Source organism: Monodon monoceros, unplaced genomic scaffold (assembly GCF_005190385.1).
Source record: "Monodon monoceros isolate NGI ecotype Baffin Bay Population unplaced genomic scaffold, NGI_Narwhal_1 Super_Scaffold_4, whole genome shotgun sequence".
Taxonomy (NCBI): domain Eukaryota; kingdom Metazoa; phylum Chordata; class Mammalia; order Artiodactyla; family Monodontidae; genus Monodon; species Monodon monoceros.
This window is the reverse complement of record NW_021703781.1, coordinates 27,558,087-27,575,868: the sequence shown is the minus strand read 5'-3', so window position 1 is coordinate 27,575,868 and position 17,782 is coordinate 27,558,087. Positions and strand designations below refer to the sequence as shown.

The 17,782-nt window shown below is 50.0% G+C and overlaps 1 protein-coding gene across 2 annotated transcripts in view; it reads left to right on the top strand.

Annotated features, from left to right (window-relative positions):
- Positions 1-231: 231 nt before the first annotated feature.
- The window catches only part of DLG5 (discs large MAGUK scaffold protein 5), a 139,073-nt gene continuing 121,522 nt past the window's right edge, over positions 232-17,782 (top strand). The window contains exon 1 of one of the 2 annotated variants that reach the window (XM_029245189.1): positions 232-795. In XM_029245189.1, coding sequence (XP_029101022.1) covers positions 492-795 — 304 coding nt within the window. In that variant the 5' untranslated portion in view covers positions 232-491. The remainder of the gene's footprint in view (positions 796-17,782) is intronic. The other variant, XM_029245190.1, reaches the window with a different exon arrangement.

Sequence of the window (17,782 nt, the reverse complement as noted above, 5' to 3'; positions counted from 1 at the left end):
AGACGGCCGGGCCACTTTCCTTTCCGAGTTGTAATCGTGTTCGGGGGGCGGCGCCGGGGCCGGCGTTTCGGGGAGAGTTTTCTCGCGGGGCGGGCGGGGGAGCGGCGCGCGCCGAGGGGGAGGGGAGGGGGAGCATGCCCGGCTGGAGCCGGGCCTCGGGGCGCGCCCCGGCCGCCGTCCCCACCTCCGCCTCCTCCTTCTCCTCCTCCGTCTCCTCCTCCTCCTCCTCTTCAGTCCCGCCGCCGCCGCAGCCAACATGGCTGCGCTACTGAGCCCGGGAGGCGGCCGCTGCTGAGCGCCGCTCGCCGCCCGGGCCCCCAGCCCGCCCAGGCCCCGGCCCATGGCCCCCGCGGCCTCGCGGCCCCCGGCGCTCTAGGGCTGCCGCCACCGCTCGCCGCCCCGAGGCGCCCGGGGCCCGTCGCCACCCGCCTGCGCGCCCGCCGGCCTCCGGGAGTCCGGTAGCCGTCCGGCGGGGCGGGGCGGCCGCCACCATGGAGCCCCAGCGCCGGGAGCTGCTCGCCCAGTGTCAGCAGAGCCTGGCCCAGGCCATGACAGAGGTGGAGGCGGTGCTCGGGCTGCTCGAGGCCGCAGGAGCGCTGAGCCCCGGCGAGCGGCGGCAGCTGGACGAGGAGGCGGGAGGCGCTAAGGCGGAGCTGCTGCTCAAGCTGCTCCTGGCCAAGGAGCGGGACCACTTCCAGGACCTGCGGGCGGCGCTGGAGAAGACGCAGCCTCACCTGCTGCCCATTCTCTACCTGAACGGCGTCGTCGGGCCGCCGCAGCCCGCCGAGGGCGCCGGTGAGTGTGAGACCCCCACCCGGCCTCTCGGATCCACCTTCCACGACTTCTCTCTCCGGTTCTCCGAGGGGGAAGTCGCGAGGGCCATTCATCTACCTGGCGCCTGCCGCGAGGAGAACCAACCTTCCTTCAGCCTGCCTGGGGAGGGCCCGAGGCGCGGACCCCCACTTCACACCTCCTCCCCCAATCCCACCCTTGCTGTGAACAATGCCCCGCACTGCAGGCCTTGATCCTCCAGGTACCGCGGCAGCGGGGCCCTCCCGAGACCGCCAGGTCTAGCCGCGGGGCGATCTCGGAGGGATGTTCGTCAGTCCCTTTTCTAAGACTCTTAACCATCCACCAGTCGTTTGAGAGCCTCTGCTAGCCTTCAATCAGTGATAAGGTCTAGAAGAATAGAACCTGGGCTCAGGGCCGGTACTTCTGAATTTTGGTCCCTGGCACCCTGTTTCAGGACCACTGGTGCCTTTTCACTTTTTGATTTTCTCAGCTCCCTCTGCCCAAAGCTCAGTCTGTTTGTTCGCCCAGGCTTGTGGTTGATTATGCACAATGCCTGCTAGGTTTCTTTGGCAACTGTGGGCCGGGAAAAGTTGGGGAAGTTGCATTGCACCATGGGAAAATCCTGGTAGTAGCTGCTGGGGCTCAGTTCCCTCCCTAAGGGTGCCGAGCTGCCTGAGGAGGGAAGGCTGGTGACGGGTTCCCTTGGGTGTTGGTGATGGATTTGTGAGTATTCGTGTGTGTGTGTGTGGGGGGGGGGTGGGTACTGCTGGGAGTTTGTGGCAAGTGGTAGGCTTGGTGTGGCCTGGTTGGGGAGTGTGGAAAGCCAGGCTTTTAGACAAGGAAGCTGAAGAAGAAGGCATAGGACTGAGGAAGGAAGAGCCAGCATTTATTGGGCACCTACTGTTGTGGCAGGCACTCTGCTGTATCACGTTCGTTTACCACTCTCTGCGCTATTATTCCTACTTTGCCAGAGAGAAAACTCCAGCTTGGAGTGGTTAAATTGCTCAAAGTATTGGGCACCAGGAGTTTTCAATTATGACCCATTGTTTTATTTAACCCATTTGGAACCAGGAAGCAACAAGTGCTGCTTTTCTATGTCTTGTCCGTGTTTTAAAAGTGAACAGAGAGGGCTGATGAACTGCCTTTAACAACTTGTAGGCCACAGGCTGATGAAACGTGTTTATTTGGCCGTTAAAAGCCTCACTTATTAAGGAGATGATTTTATAAGCTCTTCCTGGTAACAGCTCCATTGGATATTGGCCACCTTTTTTTGGTAGTGAAGGCAACTGGCATACAGAGAGACTAAGCTGCTGGCCACACAGCATATCATTTCATTGATGGGCCTTCTGTCTCCACTTTGGGTTTCTGACCCTTCAGCATTTCTGTTCCTCAAACCTACGCTGTCCCCCAGTTATGATCGTGTCTGAGTTGCTGGGCAGCCCAGTCCTCTCCTGGGATGATGCTAAGAGCTGTCAGATGTGGCCTTGAGGATAAGGTCAGAGGGAAATCTCTTCGGGGTAATTTTTTTTTCTTCTTAGTTGCCTTTTTGTCTACCTAGCTCTCTGTGCTTGAAGGAGGAGGTTGATCAAGGAAGCGCAGAAGTTGAGTGCAGACTTAAGTCTTCAATGGGATGTGTTTGAATCAGCGCTAGCTTTAATCTCTGGAATAGATAGATGAATTGCCATTAATTAGGTCCCTCCCTTTTCCATGCTTGGTAGAGAAGGTGGGGCCTCACAGAGCTGAAGTTCTGGAAGCTGCTCCTGACATCTAAGGAAAAGATGAAATAGGGTTTGGATTTTATCCTCAAGGGCAGGATTTCAAACCCTAGTTTTACCACAATGCAGAGCTGTGTAGGTTTTCAAGGGAAGTTAAGTTCGTTTTAGTTAATACTTTAGGAAAAAAGTAGGATAGCATTTGGTCTGGTAAGATGCCATGTAGAGCTTCTGGGGATGAGGGGGTGACACGGTGTGCAAGGAAACCACAGAGCATTGGGATCTTTTAAAGGATGAATTACTGTGCAGTGGTTGCCAGCTTTTTTTCTGTTAGCCAGGGAGCCCCTTTTATGGCACAAAGCTCAGTGACTAAAAGGACTGCTCAGGTTGAAGGAATGGAAGCACCCGTTTCATCCCTGAGGAGCCGAAGTCAGGGAAACTCAGCCCTGTGTCCTGGTCTGTGCTCTCCCAGCAGGTTCCACTCCGCACACAGGTGCACACCTCTGCCTGTAAGTCAGCCTCAGTGCAAGCATCTTGTGGGAGCCCCAGAGAGGAACCGGTTGGCTTCCTAAGGATCCGTAGTCTCAAGGGGAGGCCCCTTGGCCACTGTTTCTACATCGGAGGTGCTGCCATCACCCAGTCAGGGGCTCCTTTGACGGATCCCGCATCGCATGTGGGCGCCTGGTCTAGAATGCCCGTCCCGCGGCTGGCACTCGTGTGCTGTGCGAGTTTGTTGTGCTGCACGCGGATGATGTCTGGCCGCTCCCCACATGGGGCCTGGAACGGGGCGGAAACTGGCCTAGGCGGTACGGGGCAGCAAGCAGACCAAGCTCATCTGTTCTGCTCAGGCTCAGTTAGAGCCCCAGACATTTACAACTCACCATGCTCAGGCCTGGGGTATGAAGGTGAGTAAGAAGACACAGAGTTGTTTTATTCTGGGGGCAGGGGGACTTCTCTACCAGAATTGATAGTACATTGCTATTGAGCCTTTCTCTCTTATTGCATACTTGAATACCTCACTTAGTTCTGTGGCACCTCGTGCCTTTTCTGCGTGACGCTGGGTTCCATTCCCGCCCTCTGTGAGGTCTGAGGACAGGCCAGGAGCTGCAGGGCAGAGAGGAGCTGGAGTCAGGCGAAGTGCAGTGCTCCTGATTCCATCTTGGGGGTGGTTTTTCCTCTTACCTGGTTTGGCCCTCCCATTACAGTTTTAGGCCGTTTCCTGCATTGGGGAACTCTGGAATTTTGTAGCCTTTCCTTGTCCCAATACATGCATCTGTAGGGAAGGAGTGAGCCGCTTTGTCCCCACTGGTGGTAGAGAGAGGAGAGAGCCGTTCTCCTCTGACTGGCTCAGGCCTCTCGAGTTTCTTCCATGGTAGTACCAGGATCTTGTTTGTTCACTCGGAACCCACGAGGTCCTTTGTTGTTTCTCTTTGATTCAGTTGCTGACATCTGCGTTTTCTCACTTGCAGCTCCTCAACCGCCTGCCCCTGGAGTGAGGGGCCCCTTCCTGGCGCTGAGCCTCAGCGTCCTCATCTGTGAGATGGGGCTGGGGGTGCTGCATGGCCTGTCTCAGCCACTGGGAGGCAAAATGAGATTGGGGAGGACTGAGGTGCCTGGTCCTGTTCTTGGTGCACGTGGGGCCGGGGTGCATAGGATGTAATTCCAGCCTGCAGCTTGCTGCCTAGTTGGGGGAATGGGACACTCAGGAGAGTGACATTATGAGACAGATCAATTGAGTGATACAAATACAAACAGGCTTTTTCCTCCTTTTGAAGCTCTACTACATGCTTTCCGCAAATACTCTCATCCACCCCTAGTGGCTCTAATTACCATCTAAGTGTGGAGGGCTCCCCAAACTGTTTTCACAACAGGCCTCTCTCGTGGAGCAGAAGTGGCAGAACATGGTGACTGCTGGTGGCACTCTCTACTGTGTGCTCAGAGCTGAATTTCTCCTCCTCGTCCCCTCCGTGCCTCCTCTTTAGTGTCCTGGAGAGCTGGCTGACTTGGCTTCGCTACAGTTAAGAGGATGGAGACAGTAGTGTTTGCTGGAGAAGCCAAGGAAGGCTTCGAGGAGGGACTGGGGCTTGAGCTGGGTGTTGAAGGGGTACTCTGAGTGTGCAGAGGAAAAGGAGGATGTTCTGGGTGGGAGACGCAAGAACAAACTCCTAGCTATGAGAGGAGCAGTGTGTTTTCAGGTTGCAGAAATTACACCAGCCTGAGTGAGCAGGGCATTGGCTCTGGGTGGGTGGAGATGCAGAGGTAATCTGAAGGACCATGATGGCTAGGCGGAGCAAGGGGTTTATACACCACCTGGGGCTGAACTTGTCAGAAGTTAAAGCTGGAGGAATTTTAAAAAAAGAATAACCCCAGGCGTTTCCAGTGGGATGAGTGCAGTTGGCTGCTGATTGTCAGGTGTGGATTATCTATTATTCATTAGAGGTTACCTGGGCCTTTTGTTCTCTCCCTACTCTCTTCAGGTACCAGCCACCTTTTCTTCATCCACTCTGTCCTTGATGGTCATAAGTAAAAGCTCCAACCATTGTGGTTTTTCTTTTGGTTCTGTTAATTGTGTTGAGAAGGAAGTAGTGGAGGAACTTGAAAGTGATGGTTGAAAAGAGGTTTCTAAGAGAAAGGCAGATTTTGTTTATCCCTCTGTGTATTATTTCAGGCACCCTTATTGCAGGTGACAGAAACTTAGCGCAAACTGAATTAGGCAGAAAAGAGAAATTTATTGTATAATATTCCAAAACCTTGGGATGAATTGGAGTAACTGGCCTTGGGGTGATTGATCCTGAATGCCGCGGGCTTTTCCCGTGGGCCTGGAACATGACCTCAGGCCCCTCTTGGCTTCATCTCCACAGCCCCTGACCAGAGAATAAAGGGAGCCGTATCCAGTAAACCAGGCAGAAGAATCTCACGGGAGGATTCTGATTGCCCTGACTAGGGTCACATGTCCGTGTGAGACCCAGTCACCGTGGCTGGGGCTAAAGGACTAAGATTGGCCCAGCAGTGGACCCAACCAACAGGGTAGGGTGATTGGCAGCTCGTACCAGTACCATGTGGTTCTTTAGAATGGGGAGAAGCAGTTCTCCAAAAAAAGAAGAGCAGAAAGGATGTCGTGCAGGTAAAGCAGCAGGTGAATGTCCAGGATGTGGTCTCATCTTTGTGTGATGATGCAATTAGCAGATGAGGTCATTGCTGGAGGGGGGTGGTTGGAGGTTGTCAGATTTCACTAGGCTTTAGACCTTGAGCAAGGCATTTAACCTTTCTGGACTTATCTCCCCCTCTACAAAATAATGAAAACAGTAACTACTTCACTCTGCTATTTGACAATGCATGGTAGGAGAAAAGGAGCATTTATTAGTGTGGTGAGTAATGCAGCCTGGAACCAGCCTTAGGACCAGAAGCCTGGGATTCTCCTGATCTGAGGGTTATGGGAGAGCTCCTGGTAAACTGTGCTGAACAGATGTCAGGGTTGCTTTTACTGTGGCTGTGGGTCATCAAGAGTAGAATGTAGTCTCCATGAGCCAAATTCGCTGTTGTGTTCCCGATGCCTAGAATAGAGCCTGCCCCAACATGGGCGTTCAGTAAATTTCTGTTGGATGGATGAGTAGTCAGCTGTGTGGCGAATGAGTGGTGTGTCCCTGCATAAGTCCAGATTCTCTTCAGAAATAAGTGCAGATTCTAAAGTGGTGACTTCACAGTGACAGAAGGCTGTGGGAGTGCAGGAAGGCTAGGGTGAGTTCCAGCGGCACTCACGGATGTCCCCACCCACAGTATGTCTGTGATGGAAGCAGGTGGTGTGACATTGGTGTCTGAAGTCTCCATGGTCACCCCTCAGGTACCAGCATTGTGGGACTGGCTGCCAGGAGCCATGCGGAGCGACCACACTGCCTGTGTAGGATTGGAGAGCCCTTCACTTTTTGCACTTAGAATTTGAAAGTCAGCTTGGTGTCCTCAAAAGAGTTTTGGATGGGGATCTGCTCCTAACTGTACAACATCTTGACCTTGGATGAGCCTCTTAACTACCTGGGGCTTGTTTTTTTTCCAAGTAGAAGGCTGGAAGAAGTAAAGCTGGAAGAAGTTCAGTGTTGACTGAGGACTTCCTCAGTCCTGTAGGGTTCTCAGCACTTGCAGGGTGGCCTTAGGTCCAAGGAAGCTTGGTGATGGGGTTGGAGTAGATTTCTAAGACGTTTCTTCCAGGTCTCTACCATGATTACTATTTTTTTAAATGAATTAACTAATTTATTTTGGGCTGCGTTGGGTCTTCGTTGCTACATGTGGGCTTTCTCTAGTTGCGGCGAGCGGGGGCTACTCTTCGTTGCGGTGCACGGGCTTCTCATTGCGGTGGCTTCTCTTGTTGCGGAGCATGGGCTCTAGGCGCACGGGCTCAGTAGTTGTGGCTCGTGGGCTCTAGAGTGCAGGCTCAGTAGTTGTGGCACACGGGTTTAGTTGCTCTGCGACATGTGGGATCTTCCCAGAGCAGGGCTCGAACCCGTGTCCCCTGCATTGGTAGACGGATTCTTAACCACTGCGCCACCAGGGAAGTCATGATTACTATTTTTTGATTTAGTGTTAGTGTTAAGTGATTTTCGTACTCTGGCTTTCTATTTCCTGAAAAAGTAAGCAACGTAGGAGTTGTCTTAATTTTTTGTTCCACCTCATTCCAACCACCTATACATTCTGCAGGCCATTTCGAGGGGGTTCTTTATTAATTTCCTGTAACCTTGGGAAGATGTGAGCCACGGAAATAGTGGGCATAAAGCAAGAGGACTGAACTCCCTATCAGTCTGTGCAGTAGGGATGCCGAACATGTTCAGCAGAGAAGAATTTTAAATGGGATTGAGTTGGGGAGACATTGCATTTTTTTTCACCTTTTCCCTGGGGCAGATTGCATATCTCTGAATTGTGTGTGTCTGTTGATCTTTTTGAGACAGAGTTCCACGAAAGTGCTACAGAAATATTTTAAATTAAACAGATGTTTGGAGTGTTCCATGTTGGCCGTCCAGTTCTAAACCCTTGGTGGGTAATTGTGAGGTGACTGTTGACCTTGATGTTGGTTTTTTTAATACCGTGGTAAAATATACATAGCATAACATTTACCATTTGAACCATTTTTTTCTATTTTTTTAATTGTGGTAAAATATGCATAACATAAAATTACTGTTGTATTTATTTTTAAGAGTACAGTTCAGTGGTATTAAGTACATTCACATTGTTGTGCAACCATCCCTACTATCGGCCACGCTGGGTCTTCGTTGCTGCCCTCGGGCTTTCTCTAGTTGCGGTGAGCGGGGGCTACTCTTCGTTGCAGTGCGCGGGCTTCTCATTGCGGTGGCCTCTACTGTTGGGGAGCACAGACCCCAGAGTGCACGGGCTTCAGTAGTTGTGGCTCGCAGGCTCTAGAGCTCAGGCTCGGTAGTTGTGGCACACATGGGCTTAGTTGTTCTGTGGCATGTGGGATCTTCCCGGACCAGGGATCGAACCCGTGTCCCCTGCACTGGCAGGCAGATTCTTAACCACTGGACCACCAGGGAAGTCCCTCTAGAACTTTTTCATCTTTCAAACCTGAAACTCTAGCAATTAAACAATAACTCTCCATTCTCCCCTCCCCCTAGCCCCTAGCAACCACCATTCTACTTTCTGTCTCTGTGAATTTGACTGCTCTAGGTATCGCATATAAAAATGGAGTCATATAGTATTTGTTATTTTGTGACTGGCTTGTCTTCACTCGGCATAATGTCTTTATGGTTCATCCATGTTATAGCATGTGTCAAAATTTCCTTCCTTTATTTAAAAATTTTTAATTGTAGTAAAGAACACAAAATATAAAATTCACCATCTTAACCATTTTAAGTGTACAGTTTAGTAGTGCTAAGTATATTCACATTGTTGTGTAAGAGATCTCCAGAACTTTTTCATCTTGCAAAACCAAAACTGTCTCCATTAAACAATAACTCCTCATTCCTCCCTCCCCCACCTCTGGGAGCCACCATTCTCCTTTCTGTTTCTATGAATTTGTTTACTTTAGATGTCCCGTATAAGTGGAATCACACAGTAGTTGTCTTCTTGTGACTGACTTATTTCACTTAGGGTAATGTCCTCAAGGTTTATCCGTGTTGTGGTATGTGACAGGATTTCTTTCCTTTTTAAGGCTGAATAATATTCCAGTGTATGTATGTACCACATTTTGTTTATCCACTCATCCATGTACTTTTGGGTTCCTTTCATCTCTTGGCTGTTGTGAATAAAACTGCTATGAACATTGGTGCAGAAATATCTCTTTGAGGCCCTACTTTCAGTTCTTTTGATTATATATCCAGGAGTAGAATTATGGATCATGTGGTAATTCTGTGTTTATTTTTTGAGGAATTTCCATACTGTTTGCTTTGAGTTTTAATTAAGGAAATCCCTACTGTCCACAGCACCTTGACTCAGGGGTGAGTGGCCTGGCTGGAGTCCTAGTTCAACATTTTATTGTTTTCTTCTAAGAATTGTGTATTTTTCCCCAAGACTCATTTTGGAAAGCCTTAGCACAATTCCTTTGGACCAGAAATAAAGATTTTAGTTTCAGTAGTCATCTGTGACTCTTTTGAGGGCAGAAGTTGTTGACCGTAGAATCCCAGCAGCATTCATATCTGGCAGCCAGCGGGTGTTCACACATTTTCTTCATGTTTGCAGTAGTAACTAGTATCTCCATCCCCAAAGGCCTCCAAGTATGTTAGTTATTTCCGCTTTGTAGACACTCGCTCCTTACCCCATTCAGGGTTGGTTTGGTTACATAGACTTGAATCCAGGGTTAACTGGCTATCAAGATTTTCTTTAGAAAAACCTAGATCAGCATTTCCCAAGGAAATATCTTCTAAACAGTAGTTTGGTGGGATGTCAATGGTGTTATTTGTAAAAAGGTTCTCTGGTCAAGTACATTTGAGCAGTGTTGGTTTGAGCAGGTCACACAGGCTCCTTTACTGGGAGCCTCTCAAGCACCGGTAAGCCAGCGTGCTTTGGGACTTTACTGGAGGGGTTCACTGTGCAGCATTTCCCAAACTGATTTGACCACAAAACCCTTTTTCACTGAGCATCTTGCAACATTAGAGTTCTGAGAGGTGCACTCTTGGAAAACTTCAGCATTAGTGCAGGGAACTGGAACATCAACGTATACCATCGTTTTTCGATTTCCCCCAGCTCTTTCATTCAAGGAACCAAAACGTTAAACGTTCCCATTCTTTTGAATTCTGATACCAGCTGAAATGGGCATATGTGATTCTGGGGCTAGTAGATTTTTTTGGATATGTTGACAATTCAGATGTGTAGTGGATTCTGGGACCAGTAGATTTTTTCAGTGTGTGATCTTGCACAAGATGTTTGACCTCTCTGGGCCTCAGTTTCCCCAGTGTGGCTTAACAAGAATGAAGTCTTGTTCGTGATGGTTATTCTTTGAGATGGTTAAACCTCTTGCGGTCTTCTCTAGAGCTGGGCTTTGGTCCATAGTTGGGGTTTCCAGGGGCACCTTGGAAGGATGTATAGAGACCTGTTCAGGGGTTTGGTGACTGCGGGTCCAGGACAGGGCAGCTCTTGGGCAGACCTTTTCTGAGCCCTGGGGAGTTGTTGGGCTGGAGAGCTAGAAGATGGCCTGGAGAGTGATAAGTTATTTCTGGGAAGATAGGTGATACAGATGAATGACCCGGGTGGCCTGAGCATCATCGGTGTGTTTGGAGCCCAGGAGTAAGGACACAGAGAGAGAGCTGAGTGTCATGAACCCAGACTTGGGGACCCCCACAAGTTTAAATCTTGGCTCTTTAATCTTAGTCTGTGTGACTGTAACAAGGCACTTAACCTCTCTGGGTTTTCTTTTTCGTTATCTATAAAAGGGCTAATATTCTCCTTCTAGGGCTTTGGTGAGGATCGAGGTGATTTATGTGAGGCGAGGGCAAGCTGTTGCTGCTGCTTCTGCTCTTGGGGGTAGCCTGCCCTTGAGTAGAGAGCCAATCCCCTTGCCCTTGGAATCAGGAGGTGTCACAGGGTACAGAGAGATGCTCAAGGGGGAGTCGAGAGTGGGCATGGACCAGGAAGCCCACATTCCTGAGGCTGCTCAGAACACACTTTCACAGTGTTCTGGTCCTGGAGCCTGCCATTAAGGAGGGCACTGCCATGAGCTACGAGGAGTTCCGCTCCAAAAGGACCTTGGGAAGAGTTATTTTAAAGGAAAGGAGACTTAGAGGGGCTTGGATGCTTGTTTTCAGATGGACATGGGCGGGTGATGAGACCTGATTCTTTCTGGCCCCAGAGAGACGACTGGTAGAAGATACTGGGAGGTAGAATTGAGCTCAAGATAAGGAAGAGGCCTTCCCTGGTGGCGCAGTGGTTAAGAATCCGCCTGCCACTGCAGGGGACACGGGTTCGAGCCCTAGTCTGGGAAACTCCCACCTGCCGCGGAGCAGCTAAGCCCGTGCACCACCACTACTGAGCCTGCGCTCTAGAGCCCGCGAGCCACAACTACCGAAGCCCGCGCGCCTAGAGCCCGTGCTCCGCAACAGGAGAGGCCACCGCAGTGAGAAGCCCATGCACCACAAGAGTAGCCCCCGCTCGCTGCAACTAGAGAAAGCCGCGCGCAGCGACAAAGACCCTACGCAGCCAAAAATAATAAATAAATAAATAAATATATTTAAAAAAAAGATAAGGAAGAACCTTTCTCCCTTCCTCCCTGCCTTAATTTTATACTATATATTATAAAAAATTTAAACATATGCAGAGATGGAGAGGATAATATAATGAATACCCAGCTCTCCTAATAACTCCTGTTTTCTGTAATTTTTTTTTTTTAATTATTTGTTTATTTTTGGCTGCGCTGGGTCTTCGTTGCTGCACGAGCTTTCTCTAGTCGTGGCAAGCGGGACCTAGTCTTCGTTGCGGTGCACGGGCTTCTCATTGCGGTGGCTTCTCTTGTTGCGGAGCACGGGCTCTAGGCACACAGGCTTCAGCAGTTGTGACACGCAGGCTCAGGAGTTGTGGCTCGCGGGCTGTAGAGCGCAGGCTCAGTAGTTGTGGCGCACGGGCTTAGTTGCTCTGTGGCATGTGGGATCTTCCCGGACCACGGCTCGAACCCATGTCCCCTGCGTTAGCAGGCAGATTCTTAACCACTGCGCCACCAGGGAAGTCCCAGTTTCTGTAATATTTTGAAACAAATCCCAGACAGCCTATCACTTCCTCCATAAATACTTGAGGAGGTATCTCTAAGAGATAAGGCCTTTAGAAAAAAAATATAACCAGAAGGCCAGTTTTACACCCAACAATCTTTTATTTTTTAACATCTTTATTGGAATATAATTGCTTTACAATGTTGTGTTAGTTTCTGCTGTATAACAAAGTGAATCAGCTATACATATATCCCCATATCCCCTCCCTCTTGCCTCTCCCTCCTACCCTTCCTATCCCAACAACCAACAATATTAATAATTTCTTAATGTCATCTCATATCCAGTTGATACTCAGTTTTCCTTGTTGCAGAACTGCCTCTTTATAGATGGTTTGTTCAAATCAGGATTTTCATAAGGTCCACACGTTGCCTTTAGTTGATGCTGCTTTCTGAGTCTCTTTTAGAATCCCCAGCAGCCCCCACTTCCCTGGGCCTTTTGTTTAAGGTAGAACTTGTTTTAATGGTCTGTGCCACCCAGCTATGGAGTGGACTGTTGTAGGTGGTGACGTCCCTTCCCCGAGAGCCCACATAGATGGTGGGTGAGCATGGGATGGTTACGTTAGAGAATGGGTTGTGGAGTCTGATCGTAAACCCCTTTAGCCTCAGTTTTCTCACAGGGCTGTTGGGAACAATTAAATGAAATAACATATGTGAAATGTAACTGTTCTTTATGAGTTAAATTTTTTTACTTTTGCCTTTTTTTTTTTTAAGCTGTGGGATTCTTTTCATTAACTGGACTCTTACATGAAAGTCAGATATATAAGATAGACAGGTGCTGTGGTGAACAGGTATGGAGGCCTGGAGCTTGCCCTTTTCCCCATGGACTCCCTGAGGTGCCTCCGCACAGTTCCCTTGGGTTCTCCAGAGTTCTGTGGAACAGGGTTTGAAAACCAGTGTGCTTGGATGCTTTTGTTTTAAGATGCTCTCCATGAAGAGGGAGGTGAAGAGCTACCCAAAGCCTCACCTTCCTTTGCCTGAGCTGAGCTGGGTTGGTGAGTCACAGCTGGACCCAGAGGCTGCTGCCAGTGGCAGCTGTGCTTCCACCAGATACTTTTGTCTTTGTCTGCTTCCTCTGTTTACCTTTGTAGGTTTCCTTTCAGGATGAACCATGCTGTCAAAAATGACAAGTGACCACAGTGCAGCTAATAAAAAAAACCACTCTCTGCTACGCAGGACAGCGATTGGGAAGGACCAGAGTGAAATCCCATCAGATGGGGTCAGGTGGGAAGTGGTTACCTTTTCTGAAAACTTCTTCTATTTTTTTTTTTTTTTAATACTATCACTGACTGGCCCTACCCCTACATTCCATAAGAGAATTGTTAGTTGTTGTTGCATAAATAAGCCCCTTCCGATATGCAGCCTGCAGGTGGGATTTGTGGAGCTGCCTGTGTGGGAAGCCAGCAGAGATGATCGCCTGTGACTCTGAGCTGCAGCCTTGGTGGCCGTCTCAAGCCAGGGTGTGTTTTTTCTACCCACAGTGTTTTTCTAGGTATGGCCTGTCTCTCCCAGGTGGCTCTCAGGCCTCTTTCTGAGTCAACTTCAGGTTACTTGTCTGGATGGTAACCGTCAGACTCCTTAAGATGGCCTGGGACTCCCAAACGAATATTCTTGTGTATCATTTTGACCACTGCAAATCTGCTGTCCAAATGTGGTGAAAAATCTGTCCAGCCAATAGTGAGTGATGGATAACAAACACATGGGAAGAAACTTAATTGTATCTTCATATTCTGATGTAAGAAGTCATACTTCAGAGAAGTATAATGACCTTTTCAATACTCAGGATAACCTCTATTCGTCTTGCTCAGGGTAACCTCACTTTCTTCTCATCTGGCCAGAATTTTCGTTTCCTGTTTATGTTTCTTAAGCAGCTTAAGATTGTCGAGTATCGCGGCTGGAAGGGATCTGAGAGACCACTTTGCCCAGACTGCTGATTTTATAAATGAGAAATAGCAGAGTCCAAAGACACAAAGGGACTCCACCAGGCTCTCATAGCATGCCTCGGTGCAGCTGGACGCAGGACCCAGGTTTCTTCCCAGGCCGGGGCTCCTTCCAAGGCATCTCCACCAGCCACAGGCTGGGCGGGGAGTCTCAGGAGCCTTGACTGGTTTTTTCTGATCCAGGCCTGGCTTTGCAGGCACCAGCCTTTCCAGCATGTAACAGGGCGTCGCAGTTCATGGAGTTGTGCTGCAGCTCTCCTTCCTGACCATTGAGAAAAAATCTTTTATCAGACCATGCACTTGGTATTTATGTTCCACAAATGGGCAGACTAGGCCAAGAGAGGTTTGTCACCTTGCTCAGGGCCTCCAGCTGCTGAGAGGCTGGGCAGGCTTTGGAGTCTTGGTCAGTTTCTTTATAGAATCTGCATTTGTTCTGTATTCTGGGCCATCCTGTGAAGGTCCCCAGTGATATTTCTGTGTCCTGAGCCTTGGACACCCCTCCTCTTCTTTGTGACAGGGTTCATTCATTGAGCAGACATGTTCTGAGCACCTGTCACACAGGGGGTACTCTCTGAATGCAAACATAGGACGTGACATCTAAATTTAGTGCTGAGTCAGAGAATGGGTGTGATGTTGGCAGGAGGTACCTCCTTGTCTCATTCTTTTTATGACACAGCAAAAACTTCTAGGGCTGACTGTGTGGTTTCTTATTGCTTAGTCACGGGACAGAGTTCAAAAAGCAAAATGACCCCACTGAGCCTCTTGCCCCAGAGGAAAAAACCTTTAATAAAGATAAGAGGGTAAAGGCCCTGTGGACACTGAGCCGGCCACCCCCATGGCCAGCCTCGGTGGGAACTGGATCCAGGAAAAAGCAAGAGAATAACAAACCGAAAATGTGCTGGCTCTGGGTCCTTCTCCTGGAAAAAATATAGCTGAACCTGAAGCAGCTTAGAATTTCGGGCCCGTGTGTGAGAGTTTATTATATACGACCGTCTCCTCCGTAAGATGTTAGGGAAAAACCCGAACGAGCTTTTTGGCCAATCCAACATTAGGACTTCCCATGTGAAAATTCGGCAGAGGTGGCCACTGTCTTCTTGCATGAGATCACTCAGCCTTTAGGGTGGAGACCAGGCTGAGTCGGGTCCAAGTTTTATCTGTCCAACTGCCTGTCCGTCTGCCCATCCATCATCCATCCAGTGTGAACCTGGTCAGTGCTCCGACCAGGCACTGCTGAGTGCTGAGCACGCAGAGGTGAGAAAGACATTAGCCTCGCTCATGAGCGACGCCACAGTCCCGTGCTGGACGCCCCGACTTGGATTTGCTCTTTTAGATGGAAGGTATATCCTATTCTTCCTCAGAGGCTTTCATTTTTGGTTGTGCTGCCTATTCTGGAGCTTTTAGAAATGCTGGAAAGTCATCAGCTTAGCTTATTGACCTGCTTCTCCTCACCTTCCATTTTGTGGTTTATAGCAGATGACAAGTGTATTTGCAGAAACCTGTAAGATTCTCAAAACGGTGACAAAGAAGATGGCTCCTGCCCACCAGGAGTTTATTGTCTCATTGGAAAGCCCAAGCCCGAGGGAGCAGGTGTCCAGCAGAACAGGTCATGCAGCACAGAGGAGGCCGCCTAAAGATCAGTGCACTGTGAGCTGGGTGAGGGTGGGCGGCTGGCAGGCTGGGTGGGCGCTGGACAGGGACAAGGAGGAAGGCCGGCCTGATGAGACAGCGTGCAGAGCAGGGGCAGGAGGCTTGGGAGAAAATCCATTCTGTGAATAGTGGGTCTTCACGGGAATTTGGGGCTCCTGTTTAGGGCATGTACTCAGCAGGCCCTGAGTAGGCACAGGGCAAGCCTGGCTGTTGCGTCCAGTCATTCTCCCTGCATCGGTTCTCTGTGAGGCTGCTTGAGCCCGAGCCTGCCTAGAGGAATAGGCGGGGTTGGCATGGGCTAGAGGGTGGTCGGTAGAATGTGGGAGAGGGCACTGTGGCCAGAGGAGGGTGGGTTAAGGGGGTGTAGACCGACTAGCCTTCTCGGAATCCCCAGAGGTGCCTCGTTGGCTTTCTGTGAACCCTTAGATGGATTGGAAGGCCTTCTTTTTTCTCCTAAGTTTCAAGTCTGAGAATTACAGCTGGGGTGTTTAGAAATCAGAGTCCCTGAGTCCTCCAGGGAACTTGAAACCCGTTCCCATCTGCTGGCCTTCTCTTTGGGAAGGAGAAGGGAGCGGTTGAGGAGTGAGGTGGCTGAGGAGAAATAAGTGACCATTGCCCTCTAGTTGTGTCCCCGTGGCCACCTCACATAGCGTCACCAAGCCTTATCCTTCTCTCTCTGATGGGACCTGTGACGCCACTGCCTCCCGAGCTGGTGTGAAAGTAGGTGGATGGTGCAGGGAGATGGTCCCATGCACGTAGATCGCTGTGCACTGCGCAGATGGTAGGTGTTTTTATTGCACAGGATACCTGGTCTGTTATTTTTATATTTCCTCATTTGACCTCAGCAACCCTTTGGGGGTCCTTACTCCACCTTACAGTGAGGGAACAGGTGGGGAGGGGTCAGGTCACTCAGGAATCCGCTTAGTCGAGTGGTTAAGAGCCTGTGTCCGAGTCAAGAACTGGGTTCAAATCTTGGATCTGCTACTTACTGTGACCGTGGGCAAGTCACTCTCCGTCTCTGTGCCTTGGTTTCCTCATCTGTGAAATGAGAATAATAGTAAGACCTTGTCTTGTAAGGGGTAAAGGAGTTACTAGTTTTGCAGTGTTGAGAGCAGTCCCTGGCACCCAGTGAGCACTGTGGGAGCATCCGCTGATATTTGTATTGTTATTACAATGAAGCGCCACCTTACGCTGTGCCTTCCAGGGCAGGTTGGTTGGTTTGTTCCCCGCTCTGTCCCACACTCGGTGTGGTCTACAAACCAGTGCTGGTCTGCAGACTCTTGGCTCCTGATCCGTGATGAAGTTAGCACAGAGATTGGAATCAGCGTTTAGCAATCTTTAGAGCAATTTGACCTTGCTGGGACGCATTGAACAGGTAAAGACTGCTTCAGGTGCTGTCAGATCACATGGGGTGTCACATGTGGTATGAGCTGTGCATAATAGTCCTTGGTGGTGGCACTGTGTGATTGCACATAAAGAAGTGAAGTCGGCTGAGAGCCCATCGCTGCCCATTCCTGAGCAGTCGGCTTCCTTGGGAGGCTCCTCCACTGACCACAGCAGGCGGGATCCAGGGCATTTTGCAAGGCGGTGCGTGGTGTTTGTGCTCTAGCAGTCTGTGACAGCTCCAGGGAGTGAGGTTTCCCAGTGGAGATTTTTATTAATGAGCAATTGTTTCCATCAGCGCTACTGACGCTTACCGTGGCAAATGCCTTTCTTGCTGCTCTCCTAGGAGGCATGGTTCTGGCAGGTTTGGTAAGAATCCACAGTGAACCCTCTCCTTTCCCACCTCCTAGGCTGGCAGAAACTAGAAAGCTAGATGATGTCCGTGGACAGCGGGGTGTGGGGATGTGGGAACTCACCCCTGCTGGTGCAGCCGTCCTGGAGCCTCTGGCAGGGCAGCCGCCAAGCCCTGACCCTGCAGCCCCTCTCCTGAGTGTGAATGCCCCAGGCTCCCTCACAAGTTCCCGGAGGGAGGTGAAGGTTCACTGCAGTGCTCCGTGGGTGGCATCCATCCCTGGGAGAGCTGACAGTGCAGTGGTTCCAAGTGACTGATGAGACACACACATGGCAATGGGATGGATTTTAAAGCATGGTGCTCCTTGAAAAAGTAAGAAGTAGAGTGAGATGGATACTGCAGCGCTATTATGTAAATTAACAATACAAAACAATGCCCATTTTTCAAGAACACACAAAAAAAGATAGACAAAACAATGGTCGCCTAAGTGCCTGGGGGAGTAGAATTGGAAGGGAAATGGGAATAAAAGGAAATAAATAAGAGAGGGAGGAAAGAAGCATCACTTTTCTGTGGGCTGCTGTCCTTGAGGGGAGGGGCTTTTGCCTGCTCCCGATGGCCGGCTTCTGGTGGTGTGGCGTCTGTGTGTCTTGGCTGAGCTAACAACCTCAGGCAGATTGCTCACCTGCCAAAAATGGTCTTGGTGAAGAGTTGCCCATGCCATCGCGGGGCTGTCGCAGTCACCAGCGGGGGGGAGGGCCCGCTG